The sequence below is a fragment of the Argopecten irradians genome, chromosome 7, assembly GCF_041381155.1.
Source record: "Argopecten irradians isolate NY chromosome 7, Ai_NY, whole genome shotgun sequence".
NCBI classification, from domain to species: domain Eukaryota; kingdom Metazoa; phylum Mollusca; class Bivalvia; order Pectinida; family Pectinidae; genus Argopecten; species Argopecten irradians.
Genome location: NC_091140.1, coordinates 10828332 through 10849739, shown reverse-complemented (window position 1 = coordinate 10849739; position 21408 = coordinate 10828332). Strand labels below are relative to the sequence as shown.

Sequence of the window (21408 nt, the reverse complement as noted above, 5' to 3'; positions counted from 1 at the left end):
TTGCCGTTTTGACCATACACACGAGAGATTAGAGCCATAATTTCCAAATCAGGTGTGTGATATTTATGGATGTTTGTAGAATTTATTTTCTAGTAGTCTTCTTTAAAAATATACCAGTTTTGATTAATAAGACTCATATTTTTTTCTGAGAATAACAACATATGCTACCCCTACCCCTTAATTTTGAGCAACAAAATACACCATTTTCAGCCATTTTTGCCAAATTTAACCATTTATAGAAAAAGTTCTGGTATTAAACTTTTGTTAATATTTTGCATATCAATAGGGAATGGGTTTGTCTTTCTAAATTAGGCAGAAAAATGGGGGGTCCGTGTGCTTACTTTTTTGCCCCATTTGAATATTTGTTATTTTTCATTATTTTAGAGTAAAAAATAAAAGTGCTCAAATTACTATTCAATGTAAAAATAAAGTGACAAAAGCGTATAATTTCACGCATCAATGCTCAATATTTTAATTACCACGAACCTAGTAAAGATTTACAGCAAAAATTAGCTCGATACAGCTAAAAATACTGGCGCAGTGATGATTTAAGTAAAAGCAATTTAAGCAAAAAGTGGTAAAACTTTGACTCTACTCAAAGCGAAAAAAGGCACATTTTCAAAATGGCCGCCAAATGGACCATTTCTTAAAATCCCTGTATAAAAAAAAATCTACTGAAAATACAAATGTAATTTTTTGACAAAATTTGCATCTGGAAACTTGCTACAGATATTGATAAATTGTATTTGAAAATCTCATAACTTCTTTGATCTTTGTCGAAACGAGACTTCAACGGGACTGAAACCTCAGAAGAATACATCCTTACCAAATCATTACAATTTATTGACTCGTGCCCTATCCGGGCCTCGAACTCAAGATCTACTATCACCTCGTCATTGAAACATCCTTTCCTGGGAATGTGGATGTGGTAGAAGGCGCAGCTATGTTTGGCTAGGCGTTTGGTTGCCGTAGATCGTGAGATTGGGTGCCTTAGATGGTGAGTTCGAGAGGTACGTGTCTGGGGAGACTACAGTATATTCGTGTTGTGACAATTTTCATGGTTTTTCGTTAAATGCGATCTAGCTCAATGGCTAATGCCTGTATCTTTTACCTTTCCAACAAGAAGATATCGTAGTGTTTTTATTATGTCCGATCTAGCGATTGATCGCTCACGTGCTCCTATTCGAACGCGCCGTGACGTCATCACATCATGGCTCCAGTTTGCAGCAGGTGCGAGTACCCAGATTGTGACACGATCGATTGTGGCTAATTAAGACGTAATATCAACATGTTTGAGTAAGGTAGAAGTGAGTATGTAAAATACAAGTATAACTTTTGCTATTGTGCAAAATTTTGACATGTTTCTTGCCTTTTAAACATTGTACCAATCATAAATAAGATGCACAACAAGTACGGTGATAAATTAACAACAATCAATAAGGCGATATGCCGATAGATAAGCAAGGTGCGGAATTAGTGCACTTCTACACTTCCAACGCGAACAGAGCGAATATATTCTGTCACTGCTAAGAGAAATAACTACTGATGATCTATTTTCATCTTACGATTTCTAATAAATATTTGTTGAAAAAAATCAAACAAGAATGCAAGGTAATTACTCCATCAATGTTAGCATTAGCAAAGTATGAAAATGTGATATATATATGATGGATGAGGTACCGTTTTTCTTAGATTTTTACAAGCACATTCAATAGTGTGTAAATTTTTAATTGATAATCATGCATGGTATATTTAAGGTAAAATATACTTTTAATATTTTTGTCAATTAATTACAGTATAACCCCCTCAAAATCTAACTTGCATTCCTCAAATATTATACCACTCCATTCGTAGAACTGCTTGTATAGTCTCAACCGTGCCCCTATATAATGTATGTAACAAAACCCCAGATATGGAGTCTCGACCGTACCCCTATATACATTTTCTTTGTACAAATGCAATCTGAATAACGAAACCCCAGATACAAAAATGTAGCTTAATTGAACTGCTATTCGTTGAATATCCCTCATTTATCAAATATATACCCTTCCTGTCAGATACATAGTAAAGAAACCATATATTTGTCGAACAGGTTCTTGGCCCTTGTTATTTTTTTTACCTGTTTCACACATGACTGCATCAAGTGAGGGTATAGATAAATAAGTGGTCAATCTTTGTTTATACTGTGTACCATCCTTGATACCCAAGGGGTTCCGATCACTTACAATCTCTACACCCATGGACTATCTCATAGTAAAACTGGAAATAACAGAATAGAATAGGCAATTCAGTCCTTTGATGAACATCAAAAGAGCCGTATAACGGTACACTGTGGTCAACTGTGTGGCTTTGATGTTACAATTTTACTATGAGATAGTCCAGGGATGTACAGATCGTAAGTGATCAGATCCCTTGTCTGTATCGATGATGACAGTGTACAAGTGTTGTTTCAAGCCTTTGGGTATTATATTTGTAACTGATTAACGGTATTTATAACAACAACACTTATCTATAGCTTCATGAGCAACAGTAGTTGTTAATTTTTAATAATTTTATTGGTATATCATTATTTCAGAAAATGCATTTAAATAATGTTTCTAACGTACGGATGCTGAAGTTGGAAATTTGTTTTTGTCATGATCACCTGTTATTAGTACTCTTGATTGTTTTCCTTAAACAGATGCGCCAATGGTGGGCACCAATAAATCTGCTTACCTCTTTGGTATTAACCCTTGGTTTACCAAAGGATGACCCATCACAAACAGACTACAAGAATGACAGAGAGGATCTGGTGTGACATAGGCTGATTGTTAAATCAGAGACAGCATTCTTCAGTGGAATGAAGAGTGTAACATCTAGAGGTTGAGGAATGTGGATCGTATGAAGGGGAAGCTGTACTACATATATCCATTTATGATTGGACATCCCAAAAAGCCAATTATGTGGAATTTCTAGTCACGGGAAAAGATTTGTTTAAGCCAAACCAGTGTAGGTACAATGACATATCAAAATTGACTTCAGTTAATATTTCATTCCGTATTTACTATATACAGACAATATGAAAGCTAATTGTATTTGTAGCTAAATTATAATTAAACAATTTTAGATAGTGCTAATATTAGCATATAACTATGTCATTCCTTTTGCTATATTAGCATACAAATGTATATATAAAAAGACAAAAATCTAGACTTCGAAGCTAGGCCTTTCTGCCTTCTCAGGCGAAATTTGGCATCGGTTATATATACATGTATGTGTGTGTATAAGACAAATGCTGTTTACTTGAACAAAAATTTATGCCTGAAATTTATGCATCCTATGATAATTTTAATTCCGCTGATGTGATATAACTCTGCCATCTGTTATATTTCTTATTGTATAATTTTAACAAACCCATTACATGTATTAATTAATTATAACATGAGAATCATGCTGTAAATTAGCCTTATTCTTCACTAATTTTTTTATCGTATTTTGACAGCACTGAGGAAATCTGAGAAACGTATGCCATCCCTGTACATGTCACTTGGGAATGACCATCATGGGATGTAAAACATGACCATCTACAGAAATACAGATACCGGGTTTTTGCTGTTGTATGGTGTGAAGTAACTGCAACTTTGGAATGTGCCTGCCTCCTGTCTGCTACATAGACTTTGTCTTAGGACATGAGCGTCCTTTTCAAAGCCTGTCTCATCAACATTTTATAATATGTATTCAGGCTTAGTCTAAAGATCTCGAAATGGATTCATTAACTTTTCTATTTGTTGACATTCGGTAGATATTCACCAATACAATACTTAAAATGAGATAAAGTACAAAGGACACTATTTACACAAGTGAATGTCATTTGGATTGTAAAAAAGTCAATGCCTGTGGTTTTAAAAAATAATGCTTTGTTAATTAATGATCATCATTCTGGCTTGAAATCCTTGACAATATTTTCAAGATCTTCTTGTTTCTAGAATTTTGCGGTCGACTGACATGGTTTCTGTTTTAAACTGTTTTAATAAAATGTGTTTCTTAATAAATGTTTGTGTACATGTTTTATGCAGTGTATCTGTGTTTTATTTCTCAAGGTACTTTTGGCTGTTATCAGTTAAGAAAACCTAACAAATTGTTAAATAGCATTGACTGTTCATGGTGTAAAACAAAAAACCCTAACTGCATGAAATCTGAAGTACAGTAGTGTACTAGTACATGTAATTTTGATATAATGAATTGAATCAAATTCATTTCAGCAAAGAAGACTTTATTAACACAACTATGAGAGTGGCCAACTGTCCTAAGATATTATGACTTACAGCCACTTTAGTTTTACGCTCTCTGCCAGTTTGGACACATATTCCTGCATTTAGAAAACACTTCAGTTTTCCTAAAACACTGTTTAATTACCTGTAAACGTTTTGAAACAGCTTTTTAAATGCATGTACAAATTTTATGGGTAACTTTAAAATGCTGAGCTTTAGAAATACAAGTCACTGTTCTTAAAAATAACCAACATAAATTGTTAAATATTAAAAAAAAAAAAAAAAACTGTAAATGCCAGTCCCTGTGCTTTAGAAATAGACCATCTATTAACAACATCCGTTGTTAAATAATATAAAAAAGCAACAACTTATAAATAACTAATTTAAAACAAAAAGTAAACTCACATGTCATGTTTTGTACATTTTCTTAAAATATATATATCAATTTTACCATAACAGAAGCCACCATTCCAATTAATTTTATGATATACAGTAACAAACAGATAATAATCAACATATATGTAATTTATTGTCAACATCAGGAATCATATGGGTGTTTGATACGGTTCAATAATTATATTGGCAGATATACAGGAATAAAATTCCACATTTTTGTAGTAATATTTTTTGTATCTATCTAAAAATATGTAATTGTTAAACTATAAGATTTGTGACTTATAAGATGTTCTTATTCTACTTCATAACAAACTGAACCCCATAATAAATTTCCGGATAAATTAAAAAAAATCAGGCACCTGTTTCTAAAACTAATGCACGCACCGATCGGGTACCATTTCCGGCATGCGCACTTGGGTTACTTCCATTGCCAACTTATGAAAGATGGCGGACGACTATGATTTCCTGACTTTTTACAGAACAATTACCTGACACAGGTATTGTACAACGACATGCCGTCAAATTATGAGTGTAATAAATATTTTAGAGGTCTCGAATTTCTTTTTGATTCACCATGGATAACGTATGTAATGATTTTAATGTGAAAAACTTGCTGTCGTATGGGCGACGAAGTGCAGAAGCCAACAATATCGCAAGACTCGCCCATTTTCCAGGCAGCCTATCGCGATACAGCACTAGTGATCAACTAGGTTTCAATGAAAAAATAACGCCAACAACACCGTTTATGGTGTCTTAGACATTTATTTTATTTGAATGCACTCTTTTGGCGTGTTAGAATCATTTTAGTGAAAACTGTCACAATCTGGGTACTGTCACAATTTGGGTACCCTCACCTGGAGACTACAGTATATTCGTGTTGTGTCTTCTTGTATAGTGGAACTGCTGCCCTTTTTATAGTGCTATATCACTGAAGCATGCCGCCGAAGACATCAAACACACCCCAGCCGGTCCCACTCCCTGTATGCTGAGCGCTAAGCAGGAGAAGAAACTACTACTTTTTTTACTTAGGTGTGTCTCGGCCAGAGGACGGAACCCAAAGCCTTCCTCACAGGGGCGAACGCTCATCTCAAGGCCAAAAGTGAGGCGATGCCAATGATGGCATTTGGAAAGTAAGTAAGGAAGAAGAGAAAAGATAAGATCCTAAAATTTAGTCGCCTTTTACGATTATGCAATAGGGGCAGCAGGTACAATTCTAAAGCCCTACCTGCAGAGCAACTGTTTTCTAATGCATCCCTTGGCACCGCCTCACTTGGCTTGGAGTTGAGCGATCGCCCCTGTGAGGAAGGCTCTCTGTTCTTTTTCATGTCCGAGACACACCAAAGTCTATAATATTAGTAGTTTCTGATCCTGCTTAGCGCTCAGCAAACAATGAGTGGGATCACTGGTTCGCCCGTTGTCAGTATAATGAGACCGGGTGGGGTATGTGTCTTCGGAGGCATGCTCCAGTGATATAGCACTATAAAAAGGACAACAGTTCTACTATACAAGAAGACACAACACGAACATACTACAGTCTCACAAAAACACGCACCTCGCACACGCTACACACTTCATACATGGGAGGCCGTCCTTAAATGACCCTCGCTGTTAATAGGACGTTAAAATAATCAAACTGGGATCTTGATATGAACAGTTCACCAGTACAGCTTTGTTGAATGCGTGCAAGTTCTAGTCTAATGCGGCAGCGCACACATGAGGCAAACTGTCTCAATAGCTAGTGTCAGTTTGCACTTGGTTTCCTGTTCCACAAGTGGGGAAAAGGACGCCGAGGCGGCCTCAAATCCAGCTTGGAACCTGTTGTTATATGCCAAATCAATTTCCACGGTAACAACAGGCCGTTTACAAACAACTTTATGCACTCTTATACAAACCTCTGGTTTTCAAGCATAGAAGCTTTAAGCTCGGTCATTTTTGTACTAGGACTACCTACTAAAAGTTCTCTGTATGTATGACCGGATCATTGATTTTATATTCATGCACGTCAAATATAAATGCACATTGGACGGGCCCATCTTGAATTTCAAGGTAGCCAGGCAGCACAATACTCTTGTTTATTGCCCCCACTGCTGGCCCGTTTCCGCCCGTGCCACTATTTCTGTGTACATCTTAATCAAAGAAGTTTCAAGTTGGCAGTGTTCACATTGACCTTTAACTGTAGGACAGACTAAATTTCTTCACTATATGGACCCCAAATTTGGGCTGAGCACATGCGTGTTATGCAAATGCTTGGCATAGTGTGGATAGCGACTGTAGTGAGACTATTTGTTTTCATTGTTATTGGTATTGCTTATGTTATCAATGTCCTGTGTAAAGTCATTTAGAATTGTACCTGCTGCCCCTATTGCATGATCGTAAAAGGCGACTAAATTTAGGATCTTATCTTTTCTCTTCTTCCTAACTGACTTCATCTTTCCTAATGCCTCCCTTGGCACCGCCTCACTTTTGGCCTTGAGTTGAGCGTTCGCCCCTGTGAGGAAGGCTCTGGGTTCTGTCCCCTGGCCGAGACACACCAAAGTCTATAAAAGTGGTAGTTTCTGCTCCTGCTTAGCGTTCAGCATACAGGGAGTGGGACGACTGGTTCGCCCGTTGTCAGTATAATGTGACCGGGTGGGGTGTGTTGCTTGGTGTCTTCGGCGGCATGCTTCAGTGATATAGCACTATAAAAAGGGCAACAGTTCCACTATACAAGAAGACACAACACGAACATACCGCAGTCTCCCAGTACACTCACCTCGCACAACACACACGCAACACACCACATACATGGAAGGCCGTCCTTACATGACCATAGCTGTTAATAGGACGTAAATAAATCAAACAAACAAACAAACAAACTTTATATTGCAGAGGTCTAAGCTTGCCTACCACAGTTGAACCTTGATTACCGATATCTACGGCTTCTACGTGATTGAAGAAAGGCTTGGCTGACTTTCCTCTTCAACATCATTCAACGCAGGTAGTAGAGACGGATGCTCTATGGATAGCTCCCTGGATCGTTTTCTGTTTAGCTTGAACGGGGTTATCATTTCCCTTCTCGTTCTTTTAGAATGCCAGCTTTTTCTTCTGGCCATTTTCTGATTTCTATTAGCTTGTGATTGTATGTGGTGGTTAGTTACTGTGTGTATTATGACACTTGCAACATGTTTTTTTTCATGAATAACGAAAGCAACGTGGTTTTTTTCTCAATTTTGTGTTCCATTCTTACCTCTTTAAAATTAAAACCCTTGCTTTCCGGTGCATTACCCACGAAATAGTTGACTTAAATTGTGTCGAAAATGAACAGGTTGTGGATTTGTTGTTTTGAGAAATAGAGATCTAAATAGACCTGAATAGGAAGAAAAGTTGTCATAAATACAATGTTTATTTTTTTCATGATGGAGTGTTCGAGAACTGGTTCCTTCTTACGCAATTTCTGCCATTTTGACAGTGATCTTTGACCCGCTGTCGTTAACGAACCGCCACGTGAACTTAAATTTTAATTTTGTTGAAAATGTTCGTCATAAATTTTTCTTAAGTTAAACTAACACAAACTTCAAACATTGCTTACTTAACACAATTTTAATTTTATCTACAAAAGCCAAACTACGCGTTTTTGTTCGAGCGCTAGTCAGGAGTCAACATGGACATTGTTAGTTACACTACTAATATATAACACATATACAGCTTACACTTTTCATCATGTGCATGGATTCGTATCATCTTTAATGTAGATCTATCCCACTACATGTATTCACCGTAGTCAAACATTTGTTTAGGTACATGTTTGATTTGGACCTGCAGGTAGGGCGTTAGAATTGTACCTGCTGCCCATATTGCATGATCGTAAAAGGCGACTAAATTTAGGATCTTATCTTTTCTCTTCTTCCTAACTGACTTTATCTTTCTTAATGCCTCCCTTGGCACCGCCTCACGTTTGGCCTTGAGTTGAGCGTTCGCCCCTGTGAGGAAGGCTCTGGGTTCTGTCCCCTGGCCGAGACACACCAAAGTCTATAAAAATGGTAGTTTCTGCTTCTGCTTAGCGCTCAGCATACCGGGAGTGGGACGACTGGTTCGCCCGTTGTCAGTATAATGTGACCGGGTGGGGTGTGTTGCTTGGTGTCTTCGGCGGCATGCTTCAGTGATATAGCACTTTAAAAAGGGCAACAGTTCCACTATACAAGAAGACACAACATGAATATACCGCAGTCTCCCATAACACGCACCTCGCACAACAATACACGCAACACACCACATACATGGGAGGCCGTCCTTACATGACCATAGCTGTTAATAGGACGTTAATTAATCATACAAACAAACATGTTTGTTTGCTTAATTAACGTCCTATTAACAGCCAGTCAAAGACAGTCACATAAGGACGACCTCCCATGGGTGCGGTGTATTGCGTGTATATAGTGCGCAAGGTGCATGTTTTTGGAGATTACAGTATATCTGTAAATTCCTGTTGTTTCTTGTATAGTGGAACAACTCATGCCTTGTTTGTTTGATTATTTTAACGTCCTATTAACAGCCAGGGTCATGTAAGGATGGTCTCCCCATGTATCTTCATGTATAGTGGAACGGTTACCTTTTTTATAGTGCTAAACTACTGAAGCATGCCGCCGAAGACACCAAGCAACACACACAACCCGGTCACATTATACTGACAACGGGTGAACTAGTCGTCCATCTCGATGTTTGCTAAGCGCAAAGCAGTAGGAGAAACTACTACTATTATAGACTTTGGTGTATCTCGGCCAGGGGACAGAACCCAGAGCCTTCCTCACAGGGGCGAATGTTCATTTTTGTTTGTTTGCTTGTTTGATTAATTAACGTCCTATTAACAGCTACGGTCATGTAAGGACGGCCTTCCATGTATGCGGTGTGTTGCGTGTATGTTGTGCGAGGTGCATGTTTTGGGAGACTGCGGTATATTCATGTTGTGTCTTCTTGTATAAAGGAACTGTTGCCCTTTTATAGTGCTATATCACTGAAGCATGCCACCGAAGACACCAAGCAACACACACAACCCGGTCACATTATACTGACAACGGGCGTCCCGCTCCCTGTATGCTGAGCGCTAAACAGGAGCAGAAACTACCACTTTTACAGTCTTTGGTGTGTCTCGGCCAGGGGACAGGACCCAGAGCCTTCCTCACAAGGGCGAACGCTCAACTCAAGGCCAAATGTGAGGCGGTAGGAAAGGTAAAGTCAGTTAGGAAGAAGAGAAAAGATAAGATCCTAAATTTAGGCGCTTCTTACGATCATGCAATAGGGGCAGCAGGTACAATTCTAACGCCCTACCTGCAGGGCTGACAGACAGCTTTGCGAACTATTATGCAATGCTTAAGCGGTTAACACACCAACTGCCGTGCAAACTCTGTCGTCTGTGTGGCTCATTTTCCCCTGTACAACACATGACATTTGCCATATGGTCAGCATTTGGACCTAAACAGAGAGGATGAGCTTAAAGTACAAACAGTAATAAATAACAGCCTGTCCATTGCAACACTTAATAAGATACCAAACAACAAACAAAACAAAAAGTCTGAACCATCGTGCTTTCACATACGTAACAAAAAGCGCCCTGTGGGGAAGATTTGTTTGTTTGTTTGATTAATTAACGTCATATGCGGTGTGTTGCGTGTATGTTTTGCGTGTTTTTGGAGACTGCGGTATATTCATGTTGTGTCTTCCTGTATAGTGGAACTGTTGCCCTTTTTATAGTGCAACAGCACTGAAGCATGCCGCCGAAGACACCAAGCAACACAACCCTCCCGGTCACATTATACTGACAACGGGCAAACCAGTCCTCCTACTCCCTGTATGCTGAGCGTTAAACAGGAGCAGAAACTACCACTTTTATAGACTTTGGTGTGTCTTGGCTTGGGGACAGAACCCATAGCCTTCCTCACAGGTGCGAACGCTCAATCAAGGCCAAAAGTGAGGTGGTGCCACGGGAGGCATTAGGAAAGATAAAGTCATTTAGGAAGAAGAGAAAATATAAGATCCTAAATTTAGTCGCCTTTTACGATCATGCAATAGGGGCAGCAGGTACAATTCTAACGCCCTACTTGCCGGGCCGCTGTGGGGAAGAAATTTTGACGGACTGAGTCACTCAGCAGTACAGTCAGATAGTGTAGGTAATGAAAAATCAGCCCTTACCTTGAGTAAGTCAATTGGTCTCAAATACCTTTTGGAAAGAAATGGCTAAAAGGGATCGCATCGATAGGTACCATGCTCTGGGAAAGCGCACTGCTCAGTACAAAATACATCACGACACTTCGGTAAATTAAAGAAATGTAAACGTAAGATTCGAACACAATCTCTATTTGCACAGAGCACCCCCGCTCAAGCTACCACACATAAGTATGGTGTAAACATAAAAAAATCACTGAACATAAACTTTAACAGAAAGAACACTAACATATGCAATCAACTATGGTGTGTCAAATCATTGAACTTGAACAATAATAAAATCATGAACACTTTTACTCAGCACTCTCTAAACTCTAAAACACAGTTAGCAAACCCACGATGCCCTGTAAAAACCTTGCCTAAATTACATTGCTTCCTATCACTGTTGACCTTGTACGGTTCCAGGGACAAGTGCTTGATTTTAACACATAACTTGTTCTGACAAATATGTGACACGTGCAACTGAGGGGATAATGGCATACAATCATTTTGAAGGAAATATTGCAGACGTTGAACAGTAACGCGCCGTCTGTGATTTTGAAACATCAGCCGGATGACGCCATAACCGTCCCTATTTATTGTGCACACCCAGGTTTTACAGCGTTCACTGGAAACTTTATAATTAGAGAGTGTTTCAATAAACATCTGCTTTTCTGCAGCGGTTATTACAGAACTGAATATTTCGGAGGTCGTGAATGTGTAACCACATGTAGTTCAGACTTAGCAATAGAAATGCATACAAAAATGAGTCAAATATCATGTACATGGCATAATCACTAGCAATCCTACCTTCATAACTGGTAACCATGGAAATATTCCTTAAAATACAGGATAAAGTACAAGAAAACATTATCAGAAGAGTCAGAAGACTGATCTGTAGGTAGGGCGTTAGAATTGTACCTGCTGCCCCTATTGCAGGATCGTAAAAGGCGACTAAATTTAGGAACTTATCTTTTCTTACTCCAAACGTCTCCCTTGACACCACCTCACTGGCCATCGGTTGAGCGCTCGCCCTTGTGAAGAAGGCTTTTGGTTCTATATCCTGGCCGAGACACATCATAGTCAATAAAAATGATAGTTTCTGCTCCTGCTTAGTGCTCAGCATAAAGGCAGTGGGACGACTAGTTCGGCCGTTGTCAGTATATAATGTGACCTGTAGGAATTTGTTGCTTGGTGTCTTCGGCGGCATGTTTCGGTGATAAAGCACTATAAAAAGGGCAATAGCTTCGCTATTCAAGAAGACACAACACGAACATATTGCAGTCTCCCAACCCAAAACACGCATCGCACACTTCATACACACTGCATATATGGGAAGCCGTCCTTCCATGACCGTGGCTGTTAATATGGCGTTAAAGTGATCAAACAAGGCTTCACACCTTTATGTTGTTTGTTAAATAGCCCACAACACTTGTATTATATCAAGCTTACATTTCAGAATTGGCTTTGTTCCTTGTTAATATACTATTTTAGAAATTGATGGAAATTTTGAATTCATTTGCAAATTTCGATCTCATTGTCATAATTGTTTTCATGTATAGTGGAATATTGTTGTCCTTTTTATGGTGCAATATCACTGAAACATGCCGCCGAAGACGCCAACTCACCCCACCCGAAACATTATACTGACAACGGGCGAACCAGTCGTCTCACTCCCTGTATGCTGAGCGCCAAGCAGGAGCAGAAACTACCACTTTAATAGATTATGGTGCGTCTCGGCCAGGGGACAAAACACAGAGCCTTCCTCACAGGGGCGAACGCTCAACTCAAGGCCAAAAGTGAGGCGGTGCCAAGGGAGGCATTATGATGGATTGGATAATTTGTCATCCATGACACAATATGTTATTGATGAAATGCCAGAGTAAGCATTGCAAGACGTTATGTCTGTGACCATAACGTCTAATCCACCGCGCTATTCAACATCCACTCAGGTCGAAAATATTGGATAGTCGATGGCTGTTGCGGAGACCAACTTTCTGGATAACACATACACAGGAAAATCTATGTGATGAAAATGAAAAAAATACCTATTTACCGATTATGATATAAATGTTGTATACTCTCAGACAACGCAAAAAGAAGAAAAACTGAACCTTGTCTCTTTCTTATTTTATACAACCCTTCAGAGATGTTGATAAAATCAACATGTAATTTACTAAGGATGAGTTGGTTCTGCTAAATTGCCTACTTTAGGCAAGTTACCATGTAATGATATCAAAATATTGGTTTCAAATGAAAGGCATCAAATCAAAAACTCCCTTTCGGGAATGTGTGAACGTAGATGAATTATGTAAGTCTCGTATTTCAGGAATGTTTTGAAAAAATGATTTATGATGTTTTTGAATAGCTGTTGTTGGTTCATCTCATGTAAACAGGATAGATCATCACAATGTGTTTATCCCTGGCGTCATTTTCACTCGTTATTTCGGTAGCTAGAAGTTGGCGGCAGGATGAATCATATGTGGCGATTCATCCACTTCTCCAGATCGAGGGTAATGAAACCAACGGCTCCGTCTCAGCTGATCAGATTGTTGACCTGTGTCAGCAATATCTGACGACTCTCAGATCACTGAGACATATTTATGTGGGGTCATTATTTGTCCTTTTACGGCCCCAATAAATTCCTTATGAGGAATATGCGGACGCACTGTAGGGCTCGTGATATCCTGTCATCCTGTCATCTGTTGGTCTGATATCCCAGTGGAGCCACATGAAGCAAACACCCAATTGTCTGTGCGAGGATCATGCTGTTCATACATGTATGAATGAACAAGGCAATAAACGCCCTCTCATGTCCCTCAGAGGAGCAAGAAAAAAGTTTGTTATTGAACGCTTATAGGATATTTAAGAAAAGATGGCATGACGTCACAGAAAGTTTGCATCCGGGGGTCCTCAAAGGTACAAACACAGTATGTCGACTAATAAAAACAATAACAGATACGTATACCCATGCTACACAATCGATACTGTGGCAAAAGTATACACTTTAGGCCCTGCAGGTAGGGCAATAGAATTGTACCTGCTGCCCCTATTGCATGATCGTAAAAGGCGACTAAATTTAGGATCTTATCTTTTCTCTTCTTCCTAACTGACTTTATCTTTCCTAATGCCTCCCTTGGCACCGCCTCACTTTTTGCCTTGAGTTGAGCGTTCGCCCTTGTGAGGAAGGCTATGGGTTCTGTCCCCTGGCCGAGACACACCAAAGTCTATAAAAGTGGTAGTTTCTGCTCCTGCTTAGCGTTCAGCATACAGGGAGTGGGACGACTGGTTTGCCCGTTGTCAGTAAAATGTGACCGGGTGGGGTGTGTTGCTTGGTGTCTTCGGCGGCATGCTTCAGTGATATAGCACTATAAAAAGGGCAACAGTTCCACTATACAAGAAGACACAACACGAACATACCGCAGTCTCCCAGTACACTCACCTCGCACAACATACACGCAACACACCGCATACATGGGAAGCCGTCCTTACATGACCATAGCTGTTAATAGGACGTTAATAAATCAAATAAACAAACAAATCATACTTGCAATAAGTATGCCACATGAATTTTTTAAAGAATAATTGCTGTCTATTTTTTAGTATATAATGAAAGTGTACATTGAACTGAGCAGTGCATTTTTTAAATTTTTTAAATATCTTTTATACATCAAAAGTTATCAGTATTTGAAGTTCGGAAAATATGACAATTTTTCGGACAATTTCGATTATATTAGGTGAAAAAGGAACAAAACCCACTTTTCAAACTCTCATAAAATCTTTATTTTCATGAGAAATTATCCAAAACATCAAATCAAACATTTAACAAACTTTGGTCAATAAGTCTCTCAAACATAAACTTATTTATTCTAAAAATAGAAAAAATACATGAACGTAAAGTATGCTCCATGAGCAATTATTTACCGCGTCCAAGCTGAAAATATTGCAAAGTCCATCTAATTAATATGCATAATTGATGTAACTTCAAAATTTCTCAACTGATTTGTATGAAATTTTGTGTGCTTGTAAAAGTAATAACATTTTATGATATTAGGACAGTGAAATATGGATATATCATATTTTTAGTGCATAATTTGAATTTTATTGTTCAGAATTCTGTCAAAACCCAAAAAATCGACAAAATCTACCTAATTAATATGCGAAATTGATATAACTTCAAAATTTCTCAACAGATCAGTATAAAATTTTGTGTGCTCGTAAAGTTAATACCTTTGTATGATATTAGTACACAGAAATAAATTTATCATAATTTCAGTGCATTATTTGAATTTTATTGTTCAGAACTATGTCCAAACCCAAATAATCAACAAAATCTACCTAATTAATATGCGTAATTTATATAACTTCAAAATTCCTGTACAGATCTGTATAAAATTTTGTGTGCTTGTAAAGTTAATACCATTTTATGTAGTTCATGAGTTAAACTTGTACTGTAAACAATTTTCTTTCACTTATTTAAAATATTAAGAGAAATATTTTGCAACAAATTGTCTGTGCTTCAAATTTATTTCATCAACATCAGGAATGATCCAGAACCTTAAACCCGGAGAAGGGAGGATGTCAAAATTTGAAAATACAACAAACTTTTTTTCTACAAATTGAACATCATCAATTTCTGGCCAAATAAATGTAACTGCACCTTTCTTTTTCCTAGCCAAAAACTTGACTTTGTAAACATCACTATCCTCAATACTTAACACTTCACCAGGGTACCAGTCATCTTCATAGGAAATGGCTACCCATGTACCTGTTTCAACAGTTTTTTCTTTGTCAAGATTTAATAGGCCAACAAGAGTCTCTTTCATATGAACAACAGTTCTATTCATTGAATAATCATATGCAGATACTTGTATATCTAAAAAATGCTTACAAAATAGCAGTTGATATCTGAGTCTTTCTTTTTTTGTTTTGATTGTTTTACTAGTATTAATAAGACTATCTATCTCATTTCTAGATCATACAACCCCACCCATTCCTCGAACACTGCGCTCAATTTTATTCTTTTCTTGTTGGATTTTTTGTTGTGCTTTCATTTTTTCTGTTTTGTTTCCTTGAGCATGTTTTTCCTGTCCTCTATCACCTGTTTTTCATACAATTGTTCTTTTAATTTCAAAAGTTTAGATTTTTTCCTTGCCTGAAGTAAAACTAATTTTCTTGATGCCACTGACTTTTTCTTTAACCAAGCAGAAGTGTGATTCCTTTTAAACATTGTAACAGAGCTATGGTGTCTCAAAGTAGCATTAGGCTTTCTTTTCATACTAGAGTCTAAATCACCAAATAAATTTTCTGAAGGAATATTTGTCAGTTTACTCTGGATTGTTCTCTGTCTTTCCTCTATGTTTGCGGCTTCTCCAAAAATTCCAGAAGGAAGCTGATCTTTAAGCTGCCTTTCGACAACTTTCATCAAACTAGTGCATATACATTGTAAAATTTCTTTTATATCTGGAAATGTCTTACATTTTTGGGAAATTCTAACATATTGGTCTGAATTATGTGGATACTTTTCAAAAATTGGTTCAATATTATCTTTTAGCAATTCATCCGCTGATTCAGACCACAATTTCAGTTTTTGGTGTAAAGGGCCAATATATTTGTATAAATCTAAATAATGTTCATCACTATTGATTAAATCCCAAAAAGGCTCTGCAATAACAATAGATGCAAGTGCCAGAGCAGCAACTTGAGACAATACCTCAGAAGAAGAAATATCTAACATTACAGATTGTAATTTTAAATTTGGTGTCTCCATATAGTTGCCTAAAAAATCTTTAATATCTGACGAATGATAAAGGATGGAGACAGCACCAGTGAAAATATTATTGAAACGATTACCCCGATAATTTTACTATTTTTATTTTTCAGTGACATATTTGCAAGCCATTGCTGACGACATCCATTTTTTTCATCCCCCTAGGCCCTAAGATTTCAGAAGCTGTTCTAATTAGTCTAACAGCAGGGGGCTCTGAAGAACTATTAAACCTGGCAAATTTAGCATCCGAGTCTCTAGATTGTAATTGTTCTGTTCGCCATTCATCTAATATTTGATTAGCTTTCTTCATTACACTGGATCTATCTGACATCATAGCGGCCAATGATGAAAGTAAAGAACTAACTGAAGTATGGATTATATCCGCAGACTCTGAAATATAATCTTTAATTACATGTGCGACAGTTTCACTGTCCTCGCGCGCCACAGCCTTAAACCCAAATACTAATGTTGAATCTTGAGTGTGAATTCCCGCGTTCAGAACTTTTTTTCCGTCTCTTCCTGTTCCATCTGAAAATATATCATAATTTTTTACAGAACTTAAAACTTCACTGACGTGTTGTTTAGCAACAACATGGCTTTCATCACAAATATTTTGCACTGTTGTTCTAGAAGGTACACGACACTCACGATGAAACATAGAGTTGCTCACAGATTTAATTACATTTGAAATTTTATTTGTTGGTATATCCAATCCATGCAACTCCATAACGCAGGAACGGACATCATCTGTATATCTATTATTTTCCATTGTTGGAACATATTTATTATCATCTTTTGAAATATTAATTTGTTCATTTAATTTAAGTAGATTTTTGTTTAATGTCAACAGATGGTGGGCTATTCAAATCGCTTTTTGTCCGTGGTCCGTCGTCCGTGGTCCGTCGTCCGTCCTTCCGTCCGTCCGTCCTTCCGTCCGTTAACAATTCTTGTTACCGCTATTTCTCAGAAAGTACTGAAGTGATGTTCCTCAAATTTTATATGGAGGTTCACCTAGGGCCCTAGTTGTGCATATTGTATTTTGGGACCAATCGGTCAACAAAATGGCCGCCAGGCAGCCATCTTGGATTTTGATAGTTAAAGTTTGTTACCGCTATTTCTCAGAATGTACTGAAGGGATCTTTCTCAAATTTCACATGTAAGTTCCCCTAGGGGCCTAGTTGTGCATATTGCATTTTGAGACCAATCGGTTAACAAGATGGCCGACAGGCCGCCATCTTGGATTTTGATAGTCTAAAGTTTGTTACCGCTATTTCTCAGAAAGTACCAAAAGAATTCTTCTCAAATTTCATGTACAGGTTCCCCTAGAGCCCTAGTTGTGCATATTGCATTTTGGGACTGATCGGTGAACAAGATGGCCGACAGGCCGCCATCTTGGATTTTGACAATTGAAGTTTGTTACAGCTATTTCTCAGAAAGCACTGAAGGGATCTGTCTCAAATTGCATGTGCAGGTTTCCCTAGGGGCTTAGTTGTGCATATTGCATTTTGGGACTGATTGATGAACAAGATGGCCGACAGGCCGCCATCTTGGATTTTGATAGTTAAATTTTGTTACCGCTATTTCTCAGAAAGTACTGAAGTGATGTTCCTCAAATTTTATATGGAGGTTCACCTAGGGCCCTAGTTGTGCATATTGTATTTTGGGACCAATCGGTCAACAAAATGGCCGCCAGGCAGCCATCTTGGATTTTTATAGTTAAAGTTTGTTACCGCTATTTCTCAGAATGTACTGAAGGGATCTTTCTCAAATTTCACATGTAAGTTCCCCTAGAGCCCTAGTTGTGCATATTGCATTTTGGGACTGATCGGTGAACAAGATGGCCGAGAGGCCGCCATCTTGGATTTTGACAATTGAAGTTTGTTACAGCTATTTCTCAGAAAGCACTGAAGGGATCTGTCTCAAATTGCATGTGCAGGTTTCCCTAGGGGCTTAGTTGTGCATATTGCATTTTGGGACTGATTGATGAACAAGATGGCCGAAAGGCCGCCATCTTGGATTTTGATAGTTAAATTTTGTTACCGCTATTTCTCAGAAAGTGCCAAAAGAATTCTTCTCAAATTTCATGTACAGGTTCCCCTAGAGCCCTAGTTGTGCATATTGCATTTTGGGAGCGATCGATGAACAAGATGGCCGACAGGCCGCCATCTTGGATTTTGAGAATTGAAGCTTGTTACCACTATTACTTAGAAAATACTGAAGGGATCTGTCTCAAATTTCATGTGCAGGTTCCCCAAGGTCCCTGGTTATGCATATTGCATTTTGGTATCGATCGGTGTCCAAGATGGCCGACAAGACGCCATCTTGGATTTTGACAATTGAAGTTTTTTTCCGCTATGTCTAAGAATGTACTGAAAGGATCTGTCTCAAATTGTATGTGCAGGTTCTTCTAGGGGTCTAGTTGTGCATTTTGCATTTTAGGACTGTTCGGTGAACAAGATGACCGACAGGTAGCCATCTTGGATTTTGATAATTGAAGTTTGTTACTGTAATATATCTCAGAAAGTAGTCAAGGATCTTTCTCAAATTTCTTGTTTAGTAATATGTAGTAAAAGCAGAGAAAAGATCCCTCTTTCCTTTGTCAGACAAAGATCGTTCTTAGGTGGGCGCCAAGATCCCTCTGGGATCTCTTGTTGTTTAATGTTATCACTTCCTGGTTTTTTTCCTCAAAATCAACACTTTTCTTCAAATTTTCTTCCTTTAGCTTAAGGTTTTTTGATGTTATGTACGACATTTTATTGGCCTGTTTATGAGTTTTTTTTCTTATAAAGAATTCTCAAGTCTTCAAGATGTTTATCCAGGTTCTTTACTTTCTTTTTCAAATTTTTCACTTTACTTTTCCACTTTATTTCTTTTCCGTACATTTTCTCCTGTTTTTGATTCAACATTTTTTTCTGCCGATTCAATCTCTTTGTGTAATTTTCTTTTTTGAGACTTGTCAGTTGCTGTTTTAGATCCACATTGTCTCTTTTCAATGTTTGATGTTTTTCTTTAATTATTTGTAATTTTTCAATATTATCATTGTTTTCCTCCAGGGTTGCCTCTAATCTATTGACATGATCTCTTTCCTGTTGAATAGTATCTCTAAGGACAGCATTTTCAAAATTTAAATTTTCATTTACTTGGTGTAAATCCCTCTGATCATTTACAAGTTTTTTGCAAATAGAAGACAGTTTTTTATTTTTCACTTTTTCATCACTTACGTGGACGTTGGTTTGAGGTCGAATAGAATTGATGTATTTAAAGAATAATGTGTCTTTAAACATTTCTAAGTCAAATTTTTGTCTATTTTTCATTTTATCTTGATATGTGTCCTTGATTTTCTTTGTGATGTAACGTATTTTGTCTGTTGTTAATTTTTTTGAGTCGACAGGCAGTAATCTGTTTATCCAGTTTCTAAGGTCATGCCAACAATTTCCATATTTTTGTTGAAAAATTGCCAATTCGTGGACACATGCATTTGTTAATGTGAAGTGACATGGCGCATGACTTCCTAAAATGACATCTTTGGTTATGCCAATATTCTGGCATGCCGGTCCATTAAAATTATTTTCACTCTTTTCATTTATTTTGAACACAATATCCTGAAGTTTGACACCTTTTTTAATGTTATTAAGAACGGATCTTGTTACGTTGGACCATTTCTTAGGAGGGTCAAACCCTGGGTTTGCTGCACGAAGACAAGCTTCCAAGGAAGCAGTAACTGGCATTCCCCTCTCTTGTATTTCTGTGTACAAAAGCGCATACTGCACAGTTATGACTGATGTAATACATGTGTTACCTGGAAGTAATTCAAAACAATTGATCAACAATATTTATATACAAATATATCCATGTATAGGCCTAAAATATTTAAAATCAATTCTGATTACATTTGAAATGGTATTAAATTATTTACAGACTTTTTATTGTGACTGAAAAGCTAGACGACAACAAATATATCCGTGAAGGACACGCCCACTACACTAACACACGTGTACCTTTACACACAATAATATCAGTACTGTAGACCTACAGTATATCTTTTAATATTTGATATTAAAATAATATGTTCCAAAGTATTTCACTTTGCTAGTTCAAGGGATTTATTTTTAGTGCAAAATATAAATAAAGAAAGAGAGAAAGAATAAATCTACTGACAAATACCGCAAAGAAATTACGACAACAAAAACCCGTAAACGGGACACGCCCATATGTCAATCAAATTCTGAAATTCTCCCAACCTATACTGAGGCATTGATAGCCGGGAATGGAAGCGACAGCACTTTTAGGCATATGTAATACAAAGAACATCTTCTGAATTTATTATACCTACCAGATTGAGGTCGTTTTTCTATCAAATCGTTCAGTATTTGAGTGTCCCAGCCGGACAGCTGTAACATTTCGTCGCGGCACATGTGCGAGTCTGCCATGATTGTTTACGCTCGCTTACGTCTCAAGGTCACGATCGGGCCTATCAGCGTTTTCTAGGTCGTTGCGTCATGAGAGCCACATGTTTTAGTTTCGAACAAAGAATTGCAAATGAAAGAAAATTATGTCTAAATTAATACAGTATAATTAATTTCTCCTTCAATGCCTCGTATGCGGTAGATATATTCGAACAAACATTGTAAACCTCAATATCAAAACGAACATAACAAGGTACGAGAAAACGAATTATACCATTGAAAAATACGTAAATGCGGCTTTCATTTATGTTTTATCTTTAGCGAAAACGAAAGTAGGCTCAATTACCGCAATGGCGATGAAAAACGTAACACGCGGTCATCAAACATAAAAAATGACGCTCGCGACGTG

At 37.7% G+C, this 21408-nt stretch overlaps 1 protein-coding gene and 1 long non-coding RNA gene across 2 annotated transcripts; one reads left to right on the top strand and one right to left on the bottom strand.

Moving 5' to 3' along the window:
• The first annotated feature begins 1177 nt into the window (after positions 1 to 1177).
• Positions 1178 to 4050, top strand: LOC138327533 (uncharacterized). The gene is made up of 3 exons (XR_011209064.1): positions 1178 to 1307; positions 2681 to 2988; positions 3482 to 4050. It is a non-coding gene; the product is annotated as an uncharacterized lncRNA (long non-coding RNA).
• A 15224-nt stretch (positions 4051 to 19274) lies between these two features.
• On the bottom strand, positions 19275 to 21141 carry LOC138327534 (uncharacterized protein MCAP_0864-like). Its single transcript, XM_069273702.1, has 2 exons — positions 20927 to 21141; positions 19275 to 20392 (listed from the first exon to the last, which is right to left on the bottom strand). The coding sequence occupies exons 1-2, from the start codon at positions 21021 to 21023 to the stop codon at positions 19359 to 19361; spliced, it is 1131 nt and encodes a 376-aa protein (XP_069129803.1). The 5' UTR covers positions 21024 to 21141; the 3' UTR covers positions 19275 to 19358.
• Positions 21142 to 21408: the final 267 nt, after the last annotated feature.